The sequence below is a fragment of the Gossypium hirsutum genome, chromosome D10 (assembly GCF_007990345.1).
Source record: "Gossypium hirsutum isolate 1008001.06 chromosome D10, Gossypium_hirsutum_v2.1, whole genome shotgun sequence".
Lineage (NCBI taxonomy): Eukaryota > Viridiplantae > Streptophyta > Magnoliopsida > Malvales > Malvaceae > Gossypium > Gossypium hirsutum.
The window spans coordinates 3178494-3202920 of record NC_053446.1 but is presented as its reverse complement, the minus strand read 5'-3'; the positions used below and the strand labels follow the sequence as shown (position 1 = coordinate 3202920).

General features: G+C 34.0%; 4 protein-coding genes across 4 annotated transcripts; 3 read left to right on the top strand and 1 right to left on the bottom strand.

Moving 5' to 3' along the window:
- Positions 1-5039: 5039 nt before the first annotated feature.
- On the top strand, positions 5040-8155 carry LOC107909652 (uncharacterized). Its single transcript, XM_016837266.2, has 2 exons — positions 5040-6786; positions 7491-8155. The coding sequence occupies exons 1-2, from the start codon at positions 5963-5965 to the stop codon at positions 7708-7710; spliced, it is 1044 nt and encodes a 347-aa protein (XP_016692755.1). The 5' UTR covers positions 5040-5962; the 3' UTR covers positions 7711-8155.
- Positions 8156-8881: 726 nt separating this feature from the next.
- On the top strand, positions 8882-10612 carry LOC107909651 (60S ribosomal protein L11). The gene is made up of 5 exons (NM_001403098.1): positions 8882-9064; positions 9162-9269; positions 9364-9406; positions 9490-9685; positions 10263-10612. The coding sequence occupies exons 1-5, from the start codon at positions 9062-9064 to the stop codon at positions 10459-10461; spliced, it is 549 nt and encodes a 182-aa protein (NP_001390027.1). The 5' UTR covers positions 8882-9061; the 3' UTR covers positions 10462-10612.
- A 401-nt stretch (positions 10613-11013) lies between these two features.
- Positions 11014-13947, top strand: LOC107909648 (pentatricopeptide repeat-containing protein DOT4, chloroplastic-like). The gene has a single exon (NM_001327020.2). It carries the CDS (start codon positions 11070-11072, stop codon positions 13695-13697), a length of 2628 nt encoding a protein of 875 aa, NP_001313949.1. The 5' UTR covers positions 11014-11069; the 3' UTR covers positions 13698-13947.
- Positions 13948-14287: 340 nt separating this feature from the next.
- Positions 14288-16092, bottom strand: LOC107909650 (receptor-like protein 51). The gene has a single exon (NM_001403099.1). The coding sequence runs from the start codon at positions 15996-15998 to the stop codon at positions 14685-14687; it is 1314 nt and encodes a 437-aa protein (NP_001390028.1). The 5' UTR covers positions 15999-16092; the 3' UTR covers positions 14288-14684.
- Between the last annotated feature and the right edge of the window lie 8335 nt (positions 16093-24427).

Sequence of the window (24427 nt, the reverse complement as noted above, 5' to 3'; positions counted from 1 at the left end):
TTGTAAAAGTCATAAAAATACAAAAATTTCAAGAAATAGTCAAGAATTGAACTTACTTGTAATAAAAATATGAAGAACCAGCTTGAAGAAGCCCTTCCATGGTGTTTTAGCTGATGAGAATTCAGAAAAATGAAGAGAAATCTAGATAATTCCACTTGGGTCCTAACTTTATTAAGCAAATTTTGCAATTTTCCAATTTTGCCCTTAATTCTCCTTACTTTCTTGCTGATTTCATGCCTCTGCCGTCCAGCCCAAATAGACCTTGGGTCTATTTGCCTTTTAAGCCCTCTTCCTTTTATCATTTAAGCTATTTAATTATTTCCCAAAATTTTGCATTTGTTACAATTTAGTCCTTTTTGTTCAATTAATTATCGGAACTTTAAAATTTCTTAACGAAACTTTAATACTAACTTTTTAACACTCCATAAATATTTATAAAAATATTTATGGCTCAGTTTAAAATCCCCGAGGTCTTGATACCTCATTTCGATTCTAATTATTTTAATATTTATTTCTAGTGCACTATTCACTATTTCAAAATTTTCCTAACTTCATATTTAACTTATACTTACTAAATTAATAATATTTTCTACCCATTTGTCGAATTTAGTGATCTCGAATCACCGTTCCGACACCTCTGAAAATTCAAGCCATTACATTTTTTTTTCGTCGGATTTGTGGTCCCGAAACCACTGTTCCGACTAAGCCTAAAATCGGGCTATTACAGAACTATTCAGAATTTTTCACCGAACTATTCGAAAGTTTTTATTTAAGTTACTAGATTGTTAAGTTCTTTTTAAAGTCCGGCTAATGAGCTCCAAGCAACGATTCGAGATTGGTACAGTGGATTTGTATCCATCAACGAGTAGAAGAATATGCTTTAGGTCCAAGTCAATCTGACGTTAATGTTGGACATCGGAGAAGAAAGTAATTTGAATTTTGGTTTGTAAAATTGTGACGTTCAAAATTGTTTCATAAAAAAATAAACTGTAACAAAGAAGGGGAAAGAAAGTTTTTGATTGATGTGAACAAGGAAGGCTATATAATAACGGTTTTAATAGCTTAGCGACTTTAATGAAAACTTTCGAATAATTCAGTAACTGTTTTGTAACTTTTAAAGTTTAGTGATTTTAGGTGTAATTTTTTCTTTTTATTTATCTTATAAATATTTCATAGTTATATTAGGCTCAATTTAACTCAAAATCAAGTCAGATCGAACTTCTCTCTCAAAACTGGAATTAAACTTCTTTCAACTTGACACAAATGTTGATATAGTAACAAAAACAAATGTGCTTCGATCCCAAAATGAAAAAAAATGCATGTTTACTTCTTTCCAAAATAATAAAATTATAAAGGATTAGTATGCAAATTTGTCATTATTATAAGTGAAAATTGAAATTTCTCACTATACTCCACTTTGATTGATATTTGTCATTGTCCTTATAAAGTAAAAATAAATTTACCACTATTTTGTTAATTTACTTTTATTTGATTGAATTTTGTCACTAAAAATAATTTTTTTTATCAAATTTTACTATTCAATTTTAATTTAAAATAAATTGAAGACAAAATTTAATAAAAAGTAATTTTTATATTTTACTTTAATATTTAAAAATAAATAAATAATTAATACACTATTAAAATTAAATCAATATGATTATTTTATAAAAATAAATTTAATTTTTTTCTTTTGTGGTATACGTATTTTTATTCTTAAATATTTTATTTCATTAAATAAAATTTCTAATTTAATTTTATTAATTTTTAATATTTATAAGTTAAATTATTGTTAACTATTAAAATAAATATTTGAAAGATTTTTTTTCATTAAAATAGGTTTTCAAATAATCAAAATTAATATTGATCGGTAAAATTGAATTAAAAACTAAAACTGGGGGCAAAATTTAATAAAAATCAATCACATAAGAGTTGAATAATAAATTTACTCACATTTTTTAAAATATAATGACGAATATCAATTTCAAACAAATTTATACTTTAACCCAATTATAAATTAACTTTTAAAAATGAAAAATAATTCTTTTTAATCCCTATTATAGATTAATAAATGATAAAAATGTGTTTTGATATCTCAAAAATTTATTTATAGTTGTTGGGTTTTCCGTAATATCGCTGACGGTTTGCAATTTGCAATATGATTTATGCTTTTAATTGCATGGTTTAATTCCACTTTCAGTCCCTATACTCTTCAACACATTTAAAATTTAATCTCTACTTTTATTTTCAAATATTTAATCTATTTACGCTTTTAATTTAATAATTGCAGTTCTATTAACAACATTGTTAAATGGTTTCCATTATATTAGATTATGTATCATTTTTTAAAAATTTTCTTCTTGCTTACATGGTCAATTTAAAACTGCATAAAAGCCATGTAAGCAAAAAAAAAAAAAAAAAGTTTCGTCTTTCATTTTGCTTATTTAAGAAAGTGCCAAAGAAGCTCATATTCAAAATCGAAAACCTTTCTACGCTTGATTCATCACCTTATTTGCTTATTTAAGAAAGTGCCAAAGAAGCTCATATTCAAAATCAAAAACCTTTCAACCTTTTTTTTTTCTTATGTTTCAGGGTGTCATAGTTCGATAGTCAATGTCGTAAGAACTAGTCTAGTGGTTTATTGGGTCAAAATAATTAAATAAAAAATCATAAAATGATTAAAAATTTCATTAGTAGTTTAATCTGTTGAATCATCGGTTCTTTATCTCGTTTTTGATTTTTTATCGACTCATTACAGTTGGCTCTATTTCCAAACATATACCATCACTCAAACAAGTCAAACCACAAGTTTCTGATTTAATCAAGTGGCTTGGCCCGGTTATTATGACAACACTTTGATGAGTTATGCATGATCTGTTGGGGAACCCAATGTTCCATTTGGAGGTTGACACCACTCTATGTTGGTTTTGATATGCTGAAGACTTTTGTTGCTGATGATTCACCACTTTCTATGTATTTTTTAAATTACTGCAGAGGTTTATTTTATGCAGAGATGAAATATTTACAAACAAGTGAATCAAATATATCAAAGAGAAAGATAAGAAAAAGATTGGAGTAAAGCAAAAACAAGTAGTGGTTGGTAAGATGAAGAAAAAGTAAATGCAGCTAAAAGAATTTTGTGAAAGTTCAAATGCAAAATGTTGGAATTAAGAAGAGATCCTATTTATAAATACCTAAAATATGTTTTAAAAAATTAGGCATGAAATAGAAATAGTGAGTGAGATCTTCAATTATAATCTAAAGAGTTTAAGTTATAATAGCGATGACAAATAGTGAGTAAGATTTCACTATATTTTAAAAAGAAAAAAAAAAGGAAATGTAATGAATAAAATTTTACTTAGTAGAGTGGGAAAAAAAATTGGAAAGGTGAAAAATAGAATAATTGAAAAATGCATAATTTGAACTAACATACACTTTTATTTTCTCTTCTCTTGTTATCCTAATTTGAAATGATTGGTTTTTATGCATTAGAATGAAAATAATCACCCATCCTATTTTCTTTCCTTTTACTTTTTTTTTTCAACGAAGCACATTAAAAATTATTTTTGTTAATGAGTGGGATCAATAGGGATGAGACACGAAGAAGAAAGTGTTGGTGTAGACAGAGATCAGTTCACCCTATCTGGGCAGAGAGCTGAAGAGTAGAGAGAGTGAAGATGGTGGAGATGAAGGTTGAGAGTAAAGTGGCAGAGTGTAGGCTAGAATGCTGAAGAGTCGATCATTTCTTCATTGTCTTGGGGACTATTTATAGGCGATGGCCCCTTGTTTGGTGGCATTAACATGGTGGATTTGTCATTAGAACATCATTCTAGGACACGTGGGGTGGAATGTCTGTGATAGGATATAAATTGCCATTTCTTTTGATTCATGGTAGGAGTGGTTAATTTCATATGAGGTTTGGTGACTAAAAAAATCATGTTCTTCACAAAAGACCAAGTACTTGGGAAACTTTGGTGATAGCGTCCTTTCGAGGAGCAAGTGGCTTGACCAAAGGATGGTACTTCTAATAACCACTTGGTTTATGGCATGTAAGAGGCGTTTCTCAGGTGACCTATCGTCCTGCCACATGTCCCACGTGGTTGGGGGGTATAATAATTTTCTTTCCACTTTTTCACCATCTTCTTCCATCCCTCCATTTTTCCACCAAACCAAGCACGCCCTTAAATTTAATGAAAATGTTAAGATGGAACCTTTTAATTATCTCCATAATTCACTAAGCCAAGTTCTTTGAAACATTTTAAAAGTGAAAGACAACCCAAAAACTCAATTGACATACTCCGAGGTTATTTTGTTTTGTTTTTTTCTAATTTGGTAAAGAATTATTCTTAAATAAAGGTTATTTTGACTTATTCCAAACATTAGTTTGTTATCAACATAATTGTTCTTAGTAAATGTTTTTTCAAACAATAATTGTTTTATGGTGATGCTTATTTTGAGTGACGACTCTTCTTAAAAAGTACCATTTTTTTAAATAGAAGTTTTGAACAAAAATTGCTTTGAACATAGTTGTTCTTAAAACACAATTAATCTAAACAAGGTTATTCCAAACATTAATAGTTCTCAAATAATAAATGTTCTAAACTAAAACCTTATTCTAAACATAATTGTTTCGATTGTAATTATTATCAAACAAAAATTATCTTAAACAATCATTCTAAGGTGAGGTTTGGATGAGCTGTTAGGTGCGATGCATTTAATTTACTTTTTATCTCATGTTACAGTATCGTTATAGTATCTAATCTTACTGTTACCGTTGTGTTTACACTAATCGTAAGTGAACGCACGATCTACTTAAACCCACCTTAAATAAGAGTTGAAATAAGACTATCACTTATTCCAAAATTAACTTTATTATTATTTTTGGAAGTGGAATTTTTGGAAATATAATATTAAAAGATTGAGTATATGAAGTTGCCATTTTCGCCAATGCGCTTTCTTGAATCTTCCACGTCTTTTTTCTTATTTTATAATCATATTCATTTTCTATTTCTAGAACAAAATAAGAAGAAAAACTTCGTCCATTCAACACAATTCCTTAAAAAGTTACAATTCATAAATGAAGTCAATGATCACATTGAGAGGAGAAAATCATAGTGTTTTTCTAATAAAGAAAACATTTTCAAGAACCCAAAATTTTGCTTAAACCCTTTTGAACCAAAAAAAATATAAAATTTGCCTAACCCATCAAGATAAGCATTACTTATGTAACGCCGTGAATCCGAAAATGAAATCCTTTCAAAAAAAGATTCCTTTTTTCCTCCATTTAATTAATGTAATAATTCTATTATTATAATCCCTATTTTTCTGCTGATTCTAGTCAAAATTTAGGTAATCTTCACTCAACCCATTTTCATTCTTATACCATTTGTTTTCAAGTTCCTTTCTTCACCTAACCTCTTTCACCCTCTTTAAGCCAATATATATTTGTATAGATTCTCTCAATTTATTTGTATTTTAATGGTGAAAGTGTTTGATTCTCTTATACCAATTGAACCCATTTTATTATGATCTTTTCTCCATTTGAATTCTTGGGTTTTGACATTTCAATGTTAACAAAACCCTTCTTATTTTTGGGGTGGAGGTAAGATTTTTGTTTGTTTGTCTATTTTGCTTGGAGTTGAAGTGATACAAAAGTAGGTAAGGATCTGATTCTGGGTTGTTTTGGAAGTTAAACAAAGATTCGATTTTTATTACTTTTGAGGGAGTTCATAAGCTCTTTCTATGATTATGTTTATTCTTTTGTGATAATTGCTTTTTTGGAATCTTGTGGGGGGGGTGTAATGAGCAGGAAAAATGGTTTGATCACAGTGTATATGGTCTGGCTTTGGTTTTAAAATGGAGAAAACGTTAGCTCTTTTCCATTATCTGATTGCTCATACGTATGCTTATTGCCTTGGTTTTTTTATTATTTTAGACGAGGAAGAGGTGTAGTTAGCTAAGATTAATGGATCAAGAGAAAAGGGGTGATTGCATAGGGGCTAGTATGAACTTGAGTCAAGTTGGGGAATGTGTCGGTGGAAATTCAAAGAATTCGATTAATGGGGTTGTGTCTGGAACCGCCATTGTGGAAAATTCTGAAGAAAAATTGTGTTCTAATGGAGAAAATTCGGATTTGAGATTGCAAAATGATGGCTTTGAATCGTGTAAGAATCAGGAGATGGATTTTGGGAGAGGAATTGGTCAGAATGATCTGGGAACTAACGGGAATTCAAGTAGTTTAATTGATGCAAATGTAGTGGTATCATCAAGTGAGGGGTTTGTTGAAGAAAGGAATGAATCAATTTGCGAGGAGATGAATGAAATTAGAGGAGTTGCCGAAACACTAGGTCAAGTTGATCAAGTAAGTAGTGAGAGTTTCCCTAATTCAGTTACTGGATCTGTAATTCAGACCATTATTGTGATTAACACCCAAGAGGCAGCATCTCTGGAAGGAATTAGCGGAGAGTTCGAAGTGAAAGACTATGGTCTTGGTTCAAGTAAAGTATCAGTTGAAGGGCCAAAGACAAAAGCTGCTGAAGCAGAGGACGCATGTGTGATTGATGTAAAGGGAAGCGGCGGTGGCCAAAGACAGTTTAAGGAGAGTTGGGATGAGGAAACAGTTTGTAGAATTTGTCATTTGAATTCCGAGCAATCCCTTGAATATACTGATAGTACATCGGCTACTGCAGCTGATGTGGATCTAATTCAACTAGGTTGCGAGTGCAAAGATGAGCTAGGAATCGCACATAGTCATTGCGCAGAGGCATGGTTTAAGCTGAAAGGAAACAGGTAATGTTCTTTCTCTAGTAGTGAAGTTTTAGGATCTAAACTAGGTCTCTTCGGGGAAAATACGCATTGCCTTGTTGTTAATGCTTTGCTGTTACTAGCATGTCATTATGTGTTAGGTATTGTTGATATAGGGTTTGGCTTCTTAACTCTGGAATTTTAATTGTTCTTTGCTCTAGTTGTGTTTGGGATTAGCTTTAGGACCAACTATAAGTTTTTTAGGTCTCATTGAAACATTTTCATTTATGGATTTCAAAATTACCATCCACCTTTTGTAAGGAGGCACAAAACTCCATATTCAATAATTGGAACAGAAGAGTTAATAATGTGAAATATTTCAATGGTCATTGAAACATGACTTTTTTCTCCATTGCCATTGTTTTTTTGCAATGAAATATCTAATTGGACTCTAAGAACATACATAAGTGAGAAATGTTCACTTTGATCAATATCTAATATGAAGCTATAGACCCTTTGTGTTTTCCTATCTTCTTGTTTTTTCAACTGTTTGAGCGAATTGAATTGTCATCATACAAGTAGAAGGTGTAAGAGTTCATTGAATTATTATCAAATGGCAACTGTTTTTATGTATCGCGAATAGCTTGTATCTCAAACCAACATTTGGTATCTCAGGAAGTACTTGGAAGCAGAACATGTTGGCAAATCTCCTATATATACCTTCTTATGTTTAATTTTTTTTTCTGCAGAATGTGCGAAATTTGTGGTCAAACCGCAAAAAACATCAATGGCGTTAGAGATAACAGATTTATCGAAGATTGGCATGGCCAAGGATCTACAAGTGGCGGTGCTAGCTTCTCAGATCAACATTCAGGATGTTGGCGTGGACAGCCTTTCTGTAACTTCCTCATGGCATGCCTGGTAATGGCCTTTGTACTGCCGTGGTTCTTCCGTGTGAATATGTTTTAGCAAAGGTGTGAACCGGACATAACGTTCGTCCTCTGCACCACCTTTTCTTGCCTTCCTGTCGGGTCAGCTTCTCCTGTCGAATTTGAATGGATATGAAATAACTCGTCAGTGAAGCTACATTACGGGTTGTTTCCGGTTTTCAATACCCATATAGACAAACCATAAAGATTGAGTTTTCAAATTTCAGAAGTAGCCATCCATGCCCCAATTCTTTTACTGTGACAAAATTGTATTTGCTGCTTGCAATATTACTTGTTTGGTATTTGTGCCTTTCAGCTTAAAGTCAAAGCTTAGGCAAAGGATGGCTTCGGCTGTATAACTGTATTACAGTGAGAAGTTTTTTTTCTTCTTATTTATTAAAGATCTAGATTTGGCATGCATTTATGTCGAATTCATTAGGGGAATTCCCATTATATATACATGAATGTAACACAAATTTGATCGACATAGAGTTGATGTTCATGATGAATGGTTTTTCAATAACAAATTAGTCGAGTGAGTGATAAGAACTTTGATATATTTCAAGTATGATTTTGAGTTTGACTTTCGTGGATGGAAAAAATAACAATGGGATTAAATTTAGTCGGAGTTGAATGCAACTACAGAACTCCGAACTCTTTTAAAAGAAAGAATAAACTACATTTGTAGTCATTAAAGTGTTAGTAAATTTACGTTCTGATCACTCGACTTTAAAAAGTTATAAAACGGTCATAAAATTATTCGAAAATTTTCATGTAAGGCTACTAAAATCACTATCATGGCCTTCTCTTTCTTTTCTACAGTTTCGTTCTTTTTTTATGAAATATTTTGAATTTCATGAATCTATGAACTAAAATTTAAATATATTTTTTCGATTCCCGTTATTCATCAAATCAACCTCAATCTAATGTATGTTTATTTACTCGTCGATGGGTATTGATCCACTGTATTGATTGTCAAAACATTTATTGAAGCTCACTAGCTAGACTAAATGAAAATTTTTGAATAATTCAGTGATTATTTTATAAATTTTTAAAGTTAAATAATTAAAACATAAATTTATTAATAATTTAATTAGAGGAAAAAAAAGCAGCTTTGGGTTACCCTAGATTTTCAAAGGAAATGGACCTTTATCATGAGAAAGATCCAATTTTTTTATTCCTTCATCTTCTTCTCTCTTGTTCTTTTAGCCCAAAACCCATAGACCAGAAGCCCAAAACTCAAGGAAGCGACTTTGGCACTCATTCATGAACAAGGAAGCGACTTTCAACACTCATACATACAACCTGACAACCCTAGAGTGAGGAATTAGATCCAGCTGCCTCTTTGTCACTTGTCAGTACAACGCTCCTCTCAACCTCCATTTCCCATCATGGTAGCTTTCTCTTTATCTCGACCTTTTCTGTTTTGTTAATACATGTATCATTAACATTTTTTTGAATGGTTGTTTTTACTTTGTATAACTACGAAAGGCATCGGAGAAGAAGCTGTCGAACCCAATGAGGGAGATTAAAGTTCAAAAACTTGTCCTCAACATCTCCGTCGGTGAAAGCGGCGATCGTCTCACCCGTGCCGCCAAGGTAACCGCCGTTATTCACACTGACAAAAACCCATTCATGTTCTCCCCCAAATCTTGGCCTTGAATATTAGCTTATCCCTGTATACTCGTTTTAGGTCTTGGAACAACTCAGTGGTCAAACCCCCGTCTTCTCCAAAGGTAAAAAAATTATGATACCAATTCTGTCCTTCTGTTGGATTGTGTTGTTTATGGAAATAAAAATGTGGGGTTGATGTGAGCAGCTAGGTACACTGTGAGATCTTTCGGAATTCGGCGTAATGAGAAGATTGCTTGCTACGTGACTGTGAGGGGAGAGAAAGCTATGCAGCTTCTTGAGAGTGGGTTGAAGGTTAAGGAGTATGAACTTTTGAGGAGGAACTTCAGTGATACCGGCTGCTTCGGATTCGGTATCCAGGAACACATTGATCTTGGCATCAAGTAAGTCTTTTTCTGTATGTCTCTTTTGTTTTAATTGATATATGTTGATAATGCATTCTGGATACTTGTTTTTCAATTTAAATTTGATGAGAATTAGCAATATTTGATAGGTTCAAGTCTTCGATTTTCATTGAAATGGCAATGCACTTGTTTGTATCCTGCAATGCTTTTATTTAACTTTAGGGTCGGGATCGCTATTAGGATTTAAGAATGGTGCTGCTTTGCCAATTATACCATTCTAGGTTTTCAATGTATTTAGCTGATTGTTGGTCATGTCCTCGTATCCTTGTATTGGACGCATGTTCTTCAAATAAAATGAGGAGTCCGAGGAACATAGAATTACCAGGAGATAGCAATGCAACTTTTAACCAGGCTTAGTCGTTCAAAGGTTTGCCTTTCTGATTAAAGTTAGTGTGTGGCTTGAAACTAGGTACCCCTTTAAAAGTTAGCATTTCCTGATGCAATCATCTAGTGGTTAACACTGGTTATGGGGAAGGCTCAATTTTATTAGTAGTGACAGTTGATATTGACGAACTCCTTGAAGGCATAAATTACCAACTCTTGTTGTATTCTCTAGGTACGATCCTTCAACTGGTATCTACGGCATGGACTTCTACGTTGTTCTGGAACGAGCTGGTTATCGCGTTGGCCGTCGTCGCCGATGCAAGTCACGTGTTGGTATTCAGCACAGAGTTACTAAGGAAGATGCCATGAAGTGGTTCCAGGTCAAATATGAAGGTGTCATCCTTAACAAGTCCCAAAATATTGGAGCTTAAGAAATAGCAGTAACGAGCTCAGCTTGAGTTGTTTTCAGTTTTGGCTACTTGATTTTGACTAGTTTGTGTATCAGTTTCTCTCTTTTTCCTGAATAGATTTATGCTTGAGACTTTCCTGTTGGTTTTATATTTATTCTTCAATTTTTGGTAACCCTTGTTTCCTCTGGCATTTGCTTGTTCTTTCAACCCTGCAAGTTTCAATTCGGTAAAAAATATGAAAACCAATTTAATCAATCAATCAATCTTAAACCAGAATCAGACTGACCAGTTGTTGGCTGATTTTTTGACTCGTAAATTAGTACAAACTGGTTGAAACTATTTATTTAACAGGAAATAAAAGTAAGGTTTGTGATCGATTTAATCATTTTAACCATTACACAATCAAATTAATCATCATAACTGATTTAATTGAATATTATCAATTGATTTGAACTGAATTTGCAATGCGCTGTTAAACTCAGATCGTTTTTAAATTTAGATATTTTCTGATTATTTCTTTTAATAATATTATCTCGGACATTCATATAATGGTTGAAAAAGGCAGACCTTTATAAACCGTTACCTCTCATAAAGCTTTCGCATTTTGGAAAGAGATTCCCTGACTTTCCATGGCTAAAGCGGCACCTAACTTATGTTTCTCTCCTCTAACTCTAAACCAAAACCGTAAAGAAAACTTTTTCTCATCTCAAAATGGTTGCTTTATCCATAAACCTTCTTTAAAGACTACATTTTTCTCTCCAATTTTCAGGTCTTGCATCCCTGTCCGAATCTCAGCTACACCCACAAGAACCATTGATCATCAAGTTACAGATTATAATGCAAAAATCCTTCATTTCTGCCAATTGGGTGATCTTGAAAATGCCATGGAATTGGTTTGCATGTGTCAAAAGTCTGAACTTGAAACTAAAACGTACGGCTCGGTTTTACAGCTTTGTGCTGGTTTAAAATCATTAACGGATGGAAAAAAAGTTCATTCAATCATTAAGTCTAATAGTGTTGGAGTCGATGAAGCCTTGGGCTTGAAGCTTGTATCTTTTTATGCAACTTGTGGAGATTTAAAAGAAGGGAGGAGAGTTTTTGATACGATGGAGAAAAAGAATGTTTATTTGTGGAATTTCATGGTCAGTGAGTATGCAAAAATTGGCGATTTTAAGGAGAGCATTTGTTTATTCAAGATAATGGTGGAAAAGGGAATTGAAGTGAACTCTTACACCTTTTCTTGTGTTTTGAAGTGTTTTGCTGCTCTGGGTAGTTTAAAAGAAGGCGAATGTGTTCATGGGTATTTGTTAAAACTGGGTTTTGGCAGCTGTAACAGTGTGGTGAACTCCCTCATTGCATTTTACTTCAAGGGCAAAAGACCTGAAAGTGCCTCTGAACTGTTTGATAAATTGTGTGACCGAGATGTTATATCATGGAACTCTATGATAAGTGGCTATGTATCAAATGGTCTTACAGAGAGAGGGCTGGGGATCTATAAACAGATGATGTATTTGGGTATTGATGTGGATTTGGCTACTATTATTAGTGTTCTTGTCGGTTGTGCAAATTCTGGTACTCTTTCACTAGGGAAGGCTGTTCATTCTTTGGCAATAAAATCTAGTTTTGAGAGGAGAATCAACTTTAGTAATACTTTACTGGACATGTATTCAAAATGTGGTGATCTTGATGGTGCCTTGAGGGTTTTTGAGAAGATGGGTGAAAGAAATGTCGTGTCATGGACTTCCATGATAGCAGGTTACACCCGAGATGGCTGGTCTGATGGAGCCATCATATTGCTTCAACAAATGGAGAAGGAAGGTGTTAAACTAGATGTGGTTGCTATTACAAGCATTCTACATGCTTGTGCTAGAAGTGGTTCATTGGATAATGGCAAGGATGTACATGATTACATCAAGGCAAATAACATGGCATCCAATTTGTTTGTGTGTAATGCATTGATGGATATGTATGCTAAATGTGGAAGCATGGAAGGTGCAAACTCTGTTTTTTCGACGATGGTTGTGAAGGACATTATTTCTTGGAATACCATGGTAGGAGGTTACTCAAAGAATTGTCTTCCCAATGAAGCACTTAAAACGTTTGCTGCAATGCTCAAAGAACTGAAACCTGACAGTAGAACTATGGCATGTATTCTTCCTGCATGTGCCAGCCTATCTGCTCTAGAAAGAGGCAAAGAGATCCATGGTTACATATTGAGAAACGGGTATTCTTCGGATCGACATGTGGCCAATGCACTTGTCGACCTATATGTCAAGTGTGGAGTTCTAGGTCTTGCACGTTTACTTTTTGATATGATTCCTTCAAAAGATTTAGTCTCATGGACAGTAATGATCGCTGGTTATGGTATGCATGGGTATGGAAATGAAGCTATTGCTACCTTCAACGAGATGAGAGACGCGGGAATCGAGCCAGATGAAGTCTCCTTCATATCTATACTGTATGCCTGCAGCCATTCCGGACTACTCGAGCAAGGTTGGAGATTCTTCTACATAATGAAAAATGATTTCAACATCGAACCCAAATTGGAACACTATGCCTGCATGGTAGATCTTCTTTCTCGAACTGGTAACCTTTCAAAGGCATACAAATTCATCGAAACATTGCCTATTGCACCAGATGCCACAATCTGGGGAGCTTTGCTTTGCGGTTGCAGGATTTACCATGATATTGAATTAGCCGAGAAAGTTGCAGAACGTGTCTTCGAGCTAGAGCCGGAAAACACAGGCTACTATGTACTGTTAGCAAATATCTATGCAGAAGCAGAAAAACGGGAGGAAGTGAAAAGAATGAGAGAGAAGATAGGGAAGAAAGGCCTAAGAAAGAACCCAGGTTGCAGTTGGATAGAGATAAAGGGAAGAGTTAATCTCTTTGTGAGTGGAAATAATAGCTCACACCCACATTCCAAGAAAATTGAATCTTTGCTAAAGAAGATGAGAAGGAAGATGAAGGAAGAAGGCTATTTTCCTAAAACTAAGTATGCTTTGATTAATGCAGATGAGATGCAAAAAGAAATGGCTCTTTGTGGTCACAGTGAGAAATTAGCCATGGCTTTTGGGTTATTAACCTTACCACCTCGAAAAACAATACGGGTTACCAAGAATCTCCGAGTATGCGGTGATTGTCATGAAATGGCCAAGTTCATGTCCAAGGAAACCAGAAGAGAAATCGTGCTGAGAGATTCGAATCGGTTTCACCATTTTAAGGATGGATATTGTTCTTGCAGAGGCTTCTGGTGACTAGGCTGTAGATTAACAAGTATGTTTTTTTTTTAATCCCGAATTCTTATGTCAACGAAGATTTAAGCATCGTAAACAATTAGCCAGTACGATGTTAAGCTTACTAGTAAAGTAAGGTCACAGCAACCTGGCCATGGATGACGGCTCTGGGGCCATACATCCACGTGGTGTGGTCCTTTTTTGAGTAAGAACCACGAAACTAGTATCCAGGACACACAGCTGAACAGCAACTGGGATCCAACCATCAAAACTATTGCAGGAACCATAACAGTTGGATCTGTCATAATGTTATCATTTTTATCACAATAAATTAACATCTACAAATTCATCCACCAACACCAACAACTTGGCTTTTAATCATTATAGTAACAAAGAAGACCGTCCAACAGGTATATGCCACAACATACAATTTTAAGCCTGAATTCGCAAAAGATCAACAGTAATATGTGGTTAATTGATATTTCAAGAACTGTAACAGCTTTAAATGAGAGAAAATCTAGAACAGTAGCCGCAGAAGATGATACTTTGGTCGTTCTTACAGGGGAAAGCTCACAGTTAAACTTTTCTCTTGGTATTGAAATTAATACTTAGAAACCTTTTAGATTAATGTTAGACAACACAGTTGGATAACAAATCGATTAAAGTAAAGCACGGTGAATTATCAGAGATGATAAAATCATAAAAATGGTGTCAAAAAGCAAATGCTTGAAGTTGAAAAATACATATTTTAAAAGACTAACATTGACACATTTCATTAGCAACTCCTTGTACACCTTTCATTGACCAACCTCGTAAAAAAATGGAAACCACTGCTAATGGCCAAAAATATCAGCAAAAAAGAATACCATACCAGTTCAATGATTCCTCTGCCTCCTATAGCTACTTCCCCCCCCCCTCATTTATCACAAATCAAGTGTATCAAATATCAGTAATAAATAAATGGCAAACTATGAAAAATCTAACCAATGATCGAAACTACTGTTTTGTTCAACCACACCATTTTGAGAGAAGAACTAAGAAAACAATAAGGAAAACTATGGAAGAAAGTCCAATTGCAACACCAAGAACAACCTTATTTGGCCCGTGATGATGCTCCTTGTTTTCACTTGTATCGTCTGCACTATCATCTTCATAATCTGAAGAGTCACTATCACCAGAAGACTCCTTAGAAGGAGGAGGTGACATAGGCAATCCATGCTTATCACAACGAGCAATCCCAAGCTTCATTTTTGATGACAAAACAGAATGGTTGTAACACAAATTGCTATTCCCACCAACCTTGAAAACAGCCAGTTTCTTTATGAAACTAGCATTGAATGGTAAAACCCCATGAAGTTCATTGTTCTCGAGGTTCAAGACTTTCAAGCCTTTCAACTGTGAGAAAAACCTTGGGACAGTGCCATTTAACTGGTTATTACTCAGATCAACATGAACAAAGCCTGGAATAGCAGAAATCGAATCTGGGATTGAACCAGAAAATGAATTGGAAGCCAAAGATAGGTTTTTTAACGATATCAAGTCACCAAACTCAGTGGGAATCTCCCCATTTAACCCATTTGATGAAAGATTCAAGTATTCAAGATCTTCAAGAAGTGTAAGGGAAGTTGGTATGTTTCCTTTGAGCTTGTTATCAGATAAATCAACTTGGGTCAGGTTCAGATGCAAGTGCAGTGGAAGAGAACCGGTGAGATTAGCATGAGAAATGGTTACTGTTTTCAGCTTATGCATGTTCCCAAGGATTACATAAAGGCCGCTAGTGTTAACCGGAGTGAAGGAAACTGTGAGATCGGTTAAGTTAACGAAACGTGAGAGCCAGACTCCGGTGAGGCGGCGGAGGGAGCGAATGCAGGTGAAGGAAGTGAGGGAAAGGGAAAGATCATAAGGGAAGCGAATAGGGTATGTGTGGCAGTTCGTGAAGGAAAGAGAATGGACGGAAGAGAGGGACTTGAGAGCTGTGAAAGAGAGGGAAAGGTCGGCGGAGCAGTTGGAAAGGTGGAGGGAAACGAGGTGGCGAAAGGGCTTAGAGCTGTCACAAACGGTGGCGTTGTGAGGGGAAGGTTGGATGCAAGGGTCTCTTGCGGTGGGAATGTTGAGGGATTCAAGTGCTTCAATTTGTTTAGGGTCTAGAGTAGAAGAGGAGGAAGAAGAAGAAGAGGGAGTTTCAGTGGTGGGGGAAGGAGTACGAGGAAGTTTAGAGGTGGCATTTGTGGTGGTGGTAGCGGCGGAGATGACGGCGGAGAGGAGGAGGAAGAGGAAGAGGAAGAGTGGTAGTGAGTTGAGGGATGGTGGTGGTGGTTTCATGGTAGAGACTAGAGAGCAAGGAGTAAGTTTTCGTGACGTTGGAACTTGGGAAGTGAAGTGAGAGAGGAAAAGACAGAACACAACACAACACAACAAATAAGTGGGGAGGGATTGGATTATGTTTATAAACATCCAATACGAGATTTTTATGTTAGGCATAATTATGGTTTTAGTCCTTAAATTATACTAAAAATAAATATTTAATCCTTAAATTTTAATTTTACATAATTTAATCGTTTTACTTTTAGGTTTAAGTCACAATTTAGCCCCTAAACTATCATTTTGTTTTCATTTTACCCAAAATATTTATTGGCATCCAATAAAAAAGTGCTTTGTGTCACATTCTTATTGACAACAAAAGTTATAGTTCGATATCGAATTGAAATAAAAAAAAATTTAAGTATAAATGTGAGAAAATATGTATAATTCAAGAGCTAAATCATGAGACTTTTATAGTGCTATTAATAGATCTAATAAATAACATTATTAATTGTTACTATTAAATGATAATTTTTTTTAAATATTAAGCATTTAATTGACACGTAATTTTAACTACACGATCGAATAATAACAAAAAAAATTACTTCATCATTTTAATAGCATAAGCTAGTGATGTTATCAACTTATACCTACCGAAGTCATTATGGAAATAAGGACCAAATTATGTTTGTAGTATAATAGATGTACTAAAACCAGAATTAACCCTTTATACAAATACAATGCATGGGTCAAAGTTAGAATCTTTAAACTTTTTATGCAAGGTATTTCAGAAAGTATTTTTAAAAACAAAATTAAATGCAGATGTCGGTTAAAAGGTATATATAATATACTTTTCTTATAAGCTGTATTTTCGTGGAGTCCAGCTTCCAGCTATTTTCTGCCCTTTTCATCCCCACTACCCTACAGAAGTGGTAATTTCCCTTGGGTGTAATAGCCCGAATTTAGGCTTAGTCGGAACAGTGGTTTCGGGATCACAAATCCGACGAAAAAAAAATGTAATGGCTTGAATTTTCAGAGGTGTCGGAACGGTGATTCGAGATCACTAAATTCGACAAATGGGTAGAAAATATTATTAATTTAGTAAGTATAAGTTAAATATGAAGTTAGGAAAATTTTTGAAATAGTGAATAGTGCACTAGAAATAAATATTAAAATAATTAGAATCGAAATGAGGTATCAAGACCTCGGGGATTTTAAACTGAGCCATAAATATTTTTATAAATATTCATGGAGTGTTAAAAAGTTAGTATTAAAGTTTCGTTAAGAAATTTTAAAGTTCCGATAATTAATTGAACAAAAAGGACTAAATTGTAACAAATGCAAAATTTTGGGAAATGATTAAATAGCTTAATGATAAAAGGAAGAGGGCTTTAAAGGCAAATAGACCCAAGGTCTATTTGGGCTGGACGGCAGAGGCATGAAATCAGCAAGAAAGTAAGGAGAATTAAGGGCAAAATTGGAAAATTGCAAAATTTGCTTAATAAAGTTAGGACCCAAGTGGAATTATCTAGATTTCTCTTCATTTTTCTGAATTCTCATCAGCTAAAACACCATGGAAGGGCTTCTTCAAGCTGGTTCTTCATATTTTTATTACAAGTAAGTTCAATTCTTGACTATTTCTTGAAATTTTTGTATTTTTATGACTTTTACAACTAGGCCCACTTGTTAAATCCATTAGTTTTTGATTTTATGAAAGAAGTTGAAAGTTGATATGAATATGTGCTGGAAGTATATGATGATTTAGCATGAAATTAGAGCTTTAAATTGTTCATATGCTGATTTTATTGAAAGAATTGAATAGAAAGTGAATGTTTGGGACCTAATAGTAAAAGAGTTTGAAGATAGAGTTATATGTGGAAATTCTGAATTTCAATAGTTGTGTAACAACTTATAATGTCTAGTAAAGTACTAATTGAGAAAATTAGATTAATTGAGGGGTTAATTGAGAAAGGACCGAATTGTATAAACTGTGAAATTTGGGGCAAAATGGAAATCAACATTTTGCACTAAAGCAGTTTTAGACAGCAGCAGTAGTGTAACTTTGAAAAATCACCAAAAATTGTAGAGATTGAATTAGAGGATGAATAAAATATGAAACTAAAGCTTATTGAGTCTAGTTTCTTATAAAAGAAATGATGGGAGCAATGGAATTGTAAATCATGAGATATAATAGATTTTGTGAGACAAGGTCAGAATGAATTCGGGTTCCCCTGTTCTGACTTTGGAAAATCATTAAAAATTTTACAAAAATGATTATGAGTTATAGTTTATATGGTTAGAATCCTTAATGAGTCTATTTTTAGAAGAAACAAGCTAAAACATCATCCGAATTCTGTACAATGAGATAATTAATTTTTAGTGAAGAGTGGTCGGAACTGTCAGACAGTGAAACAGGGGAAACTTTAAAGAATAAACTGTACTATTTGGATGAACCAAAAATTATGAAAATTTTATGGTATGAAGATATGTGAGTCTAGTTTCAGGGAAAATTAACGGATCTTAATTTGGAGCTCTGTAGCTCCGGATAAAAATAATTTAGTGACTCTGACTCGGATAAACAGCTTTGAATATACATGTTAGTGAATATTGAAATTATGGTTAATGTTGTTTAAGTGTGTTATACACATTAAGGATGTGGAATGGAGAGGAGGAGGAGGAAAATTGGGAAATATATGAATGATTCGTGTATAAATGGTCATATGTTTGATTATAACTCATAAACGATGAAATATGAATGATGCTTATTTTTGTGCATTATTGGTCATGGTTTAAGCTCATGTGTGAAAATAAAGTTTCATAGTATGTGTGTATGGTATATTCAGTATATGATTTGGCATGAAATAATACCATGAATGGTTTATGAATTAACACATGTTGGTAAGCCTGATATATGAATAAATGATCAAATTGAGCGGAACGCCGGATTTGAGTACTTCTGATCAAGTGACAAAGTGATAAGTGGTAGCTTTAGCTACACTTATCTGATCAAGTGACAAGTGGAAAGTGATAAGTAATAGCTTCGGCTATACTTATCTGATCAAGTGACAAGTGGAAAGTGATAAGTAATAGCTTCGGCTATACTTATCTGATCAAGTGACAAAGTGATAAGTGGTAGCTTTAGCTACACTTATCTGATCAAGTGACAAGTGGAAAGTGATAAGTAATAGCTTCGGCTACACTTATCTGATCAAGTGACAAAGTGATAAGTGATAGCTTCGGCTACACTTATCTGATCAAGTGACAAGTGAAAAGTGATAAGTGATAGCTTTAGCTACACTTATCTGATCAAGAGACAAAGTGATAAGTGGCTACACTTATCTGATCAAGAAACAAAGTGATAAGTGGCTACACTTATCTGATCAAGAAACAAAGTGATAAGTGGCTACACTTATCTGATCAAGAAACAAAGTGATAGGTGGCTACACTTATCTGATCAGGGACAAGTGATAGGTGATCATACGTAAGACCATAGTTATACTATGGTAAAGTGAAAGTGAAGTACTCAATTTTCCGTGACCGTTCCCTAATTTGATTAAGGATGGTAAGTGACAAATGGGCCCAAAAGAATTAAAGTAAATGGATAAGTGGTAGTGTATTTATATCAGGACGATGTTGTTATTCAAACTAAAGTGATATTTTTATTGCTAAATTGAGAATTTCATAAATGTGTTATTGAATGGTATAATCAATAAACATTGAGTTAAATGGTAAATACGTATTAGTTTTGAATTTGATGTCATTGAATTGCACGTGAATTAAATGGAAATTGCTAGTGATATGATTTAAATTATGAGCATGAGAAATTGCGAATTGAATGAAATGGAAATGAAGCATTAAATTGCATGAGTATGTATCGGGTCTCGCAGGCCCTAATTATTATGATTATAATATTTTGAGGATATATTGGGAAAAGTTATAGAAACATGTTAATTATTTTGAAAGTTTTAATTTTGATGAAATTTTATAACTCGGTTAAATACGTTTACAAGTGTATGTGTTTTGGTAATGCCTCGTACCCTATTCCGGTGTTGGATACGGGTAAGGGGTGTTACATTGGGTCCATCCTTGTCTAAATTACAAAAAAAGAAGAAAAAAAAAGAAGGTTCCACCCTTGGTTAACTTGTATGGACTTGAACCCTTTTTTACACTTACTTGAAATTTTCTATAAATAAAATTTATTTTACAAATATTAGAAAAAAATACAAGAATTAGAATGAATTTTCTTGTAAAAAGAATAGGGTTTCATTTTAATGATAAAGTTTAAGTGTAACCATATAATATAATATCAATATTAGTTTTGCGAGTCTTTTACCTAAATAATTTTAAAAAAATTTAAATACTGAAATAGGTTGTCAATTGGATTATATACGAAAATGGTATGTTTTTTTGGTTTGCGCCTATCTGATAGGCACAACAACTTTTTTATATTAAAATATTTTTTACTTTAAATAAAATATTATTATTTTATTTTTATTAAAATATTTAAATATATATATAAGTCAAAATACAGTCAACGGGTCAAAATACGGGTTAAAAATACCCGAAACAAGTCGCGCCTGTCAGATAGACACAACTGGTTGCACCTGACAGGTAGGCGCCACTGCTTGCCCCTTGTGCCCCTCTGCCCCGCACAGCCCCCTGCGCCCCTCTACCGCACAGTCCCCCTACGCCCCTCTGCCATACAGCCCCCCTACGCCTCTCTGCTGCATAGATACACTGCTTGGCAGTGCGTAGTCCCTTCACAAGAGAAAAAAATTGTAAATAGGGGACCTTATAAGCATGGTCCTCCAAGTTTAAGCACCCACCGGAAGAGAGAAAGATAGGAGAGAAAGGAGAAGAAAATAAAAATAATAAGAAGAAAAAAAGAAAAAAAAAGTAATGTATTATTTTAGTAAATAATTTTGTTTATAATTTAAAGAGTTTAATTAAGATGTTGTGAAATTTTTTTGTTATTATTTATTATTTATAAATTACTTATGTTTAGTGTTTATGGTTTTGGATTAAGATTTTGTATGAATGTAATTTTTTTATAATTATTTTAAAATTAATTTGTTAGTAATTTAGGATTATGCTATAAATTGTTGTATTTGTAATTATTTTAAAATTAATTTATTAGTAATTTAGGATTATGTTATAAATTTTTGTGTTTAGTTTAGTATTTGGTGAGTTTTTAGTAAAGTAAAATTATTTTTGTTAAATATTTTGTTAGTAATTTATTAGAAATTGTTGTGTTTTGTGAGTTTTTAGTAATGTAATTTTAAAAAAATAAATTTATAGTTATTTTGTTAGTAGTTTATGATTAGGTTATAAATTGTTAGTGTTTTGTTATAGTTATTTATTTTTGTTAATAATTTATGGGATTAGGTTACAAATTGTTAGTGTTTAGTATATGGTTTTGTGATCTTTTAGTAATGTAACTTTTTTTTAAAAAAATTTATAATTATTTTGTTAGTAATTTATGATTAGGTTATATAAATTGTTAGTGTTTAGTTATGTGTTTTGTGATTTTTTAGTAATGTATTTAATAAATAATTTTATAGTTATTTTGTTTGTAATTTATGATTAGGTTATATAAATTGTTAGTGTTAGTTTAGTGTTTTGTGATTTTTTAATGTAATTTTTATATAATGTAATTTTATTTGATTTTTATTTATTTGACCATTTTTATTGATTTATTAAAATGTTGATTAAATTTGTTGTTATGTACTTTTATCGCCCGCAACGTAAACGTCGAGCTCCACAAAAACATACCTCTAGAACACACCATAAAACCATCAATTTTAGGGGGTTTTGTAATATAAAGAACATCATATTTATGTAGCCATTTTATTTATAATTTTATAGGTTTTTTTTTTGCAATTTAAATAATCAACTTTGCATTTATGTAATGACTTTTTCGCTATTTTAGTTATCAATTTTATGAGTTTTTTTTTCAATTTAAATAAATAAACTTTAGACTAACTTTGTAAGTCAAATTAGATTAACTGCAACAAATTGTAGACAAATTTTAGATTCAATCATCTCAACATGTAATGAACAACATCTCGATTTCTACCCGATTGTGACGATTGTCTAATATGGTAGTTTCGGAGTGGGCATTTACTCCGATTATGATCGGCTAATCTGCATACGCCACACAATTTTCCATCGGATTTCTCCCTAATGTCCATTTCTTTATGGATTCTGGATAATTGCGGACGACCTTTTGGGTTCCTACGCAACCCTTTGTTTGGGACAAGCTCGAAGGTCGTCGGAGGAACCTCCCATGTAGATAGGTCAGGAAGCACGGGGAACTTGTTCTCCCATACACACTACGTGCGCTCGAGGGTGTACACTTCATCGATAAATTGTGCTACATTGAGCGAGACTTTAGCACAAGCTGCCACGACATGTGCACAGGGATAATGAAGTGTCTGGAACCTCCTGCAATCGCACCGTCTATTTCGGAGATCAACTCCGTAGGACCTAGGTGGTATATTGGGTCGACAACCGATGATCTCTGTAACTCGAAACGTTTCATTACATTGTGAATATAATTCTACATTCATCGACCTCGCCATTCGATGATTTGCAACCATTGCATCATTGACATCTTCGGTAAACATGTGTCCCGCCTCCATCTGGTTGACTTGTTGCTGACTCATTCTTGGCATCAAGGTAGTCAACCTGTAAAATGTAGCCGAGAAGATAGATGAAATTAGAAGATATCGTGCTTTCAACAACACAATGTTGATCCCCTCCACCAAGTTTGTGGTCATTTGACCATAACGAAAGCCCTCGTCAAAACTTTAAGCCCATTGCCACGGCTCCATGGTACCCAACCATTGTCGGAAAGATGTGTTCGTCTGACCTTCTATGTCACTCTCAAGTTGAGTCATCCTTTTCCGAAAAATGTGTGGCTCTAGCTCGTGCGCTGTATATGTATTAAGAAAATATAAGTTACAGTTTCGCCCTAAAACATTAGGTTATATATTGAAGGGCTAAGGTTATATTTTACCCATTCTCACAACTTGTTTTTGTCAGTCTACATTCTTATAATCTCGGTAGGAGTTAGCCACAATGTGCCGAATGCAGTAAACGGATCTTCATGGCACATCGGAACGCTTAATGGCGACAATTAATCATTTCCCTCTATCAGAGATGATGCAAATATTATCATTATTAATAACATAACTCTGCAGGTTTGTAAGGAAGAATTCTCATGACTCCAAATTCTCCTTATCTATGATGGCAAACGCAATCAGGAGCATGTTCTTGTTCCCGTCTTGAGCAACTGCAAGAAGTAATATTTGTGTATATTTACCGTATAGACATGTCCCATCTACTTGTACAAACGGCTTGCAGTGGGGAAATGCACACACGCATGGATCAAACGTCCAGAACATCCGTTGGAAAATTCTTTTTCTGGTTGTAGTTGGTCATCCGGGCCATAATAAGGTCGTGTCTGTAACTCAATGACAGTCTCCGACACGTACTCTCATATAGTGGCTATCCATCCCTGTAACTCATTATACGATGCATCGAAATCTCTGTACAATTGCTCCATTGCCATTTGTTTAGCTATTCATGCTTTCCAGTATGATACTCGATACTGGAATCGTGCCTGCATTTCGGCAATCAGTACCAAAACTTTAATGGTCGGCATGTCTTTCACCATTGGCATGATGCACGTACAGATAGTTTTGGAATCAAGTTTTCGATGATCTTTTGTCATACGCGTTGAAGTGCATGTGTGAGGCAAATTTTTGTATCTCTCACATCTACGACTTCTGGATAAATGCAACTCGTAACCGCTAATTGCAGTCTTCCACTGACCTTCAACACTCTCTAATATATAATGTCGGTTTAGACACAGTGACTTTGTAGTCCACTGATATATTTATGCTATACCGCTTAATGACAAATATGCACTCTTCCTTACTTTCGAATCTCTGGCCCACGAACAACTCCTCAAGATTGGAATATATTGCCATTCGGTGAGCAGGTAGTATTTCAGGGTACTCCGGGAACTTGTCTGCGTGCACCGCATCGGAGTCTATTTGGACATGTGTGCCCTAGGATTATTGTGTATCACAATACGACGAATCTGGTTCCCGACTGAAGACACGTTAACGTTTCCATCCTCATTCACGCATTTGTCGTCAATATCATCCGGGACCTCGTCCACATCGGGATCACTATCACTGTCGACCTCGTGATTAGAAGGATCACTACTATGTTATACATCATCACCAACCACATCAGTCTCGGGTGCAGCATTAAGATCAATGTCGATCCCGTGTATAGTTGATTGACTATCAACATACGATATCAGAACCACCATACACGGCTCTTGAGCTCCATCTTCTTCACCTAATGGAGTGGGATCTTTAGTTGGCTTCACACCAACTAACTCAGCAAATAACTGAATCGGTGCATTTTGGTTGCTC

Excerpts from the sequence above, each read along its gene's own strand:
- LOC107909651 (NM_001403098.1), top strand. Across the intron at positions 9,407-9,489 it reads AACCCCCGTCTTCTCCAAAG|CTAGGTACACTGTGAGATCT; the intron begins GTAAAAAAATTA and ends TGATGTGAGCAG. Across the intron at positions 9,686-10,262 it reads CACATTGATCTTGGCATCAA|GTACGATCCTTCAACTGGTA; the intron begins GTAAGTCTTTTT and ends TGTATTCTCTAG.
- LOC107909648 (NM_001327020.2), top strand. The coding sequence starts at position 11,070 with ATGGCTAAAGCGGCACCTAACTTATGTTTCTCTCCTCTAACTCTAAAC.
- LOC107909650 (NM_001403099.1), bottom strand. The coding sequence starts at position 15,998 with ATGAAACCACCACCACCATCCCTCAACTCACTACCACTCTTCCTCTTC.
- LOC107909652 (XM_016837266.2), top strand. The coding sequence starts at position 5,963 with ATGGATCAAGAGAAAAGGGGTGATTGCATAGGGGCTAGTATGAACTTG. Across the intron at positions 6,787-7,490 it reads TTTAAGCTGAAAGGAAACAG|AATGTGCGAAATTTGTGGTC; the intron begins GTAATGTTCTTT and ends TTTTTTCTGCAG.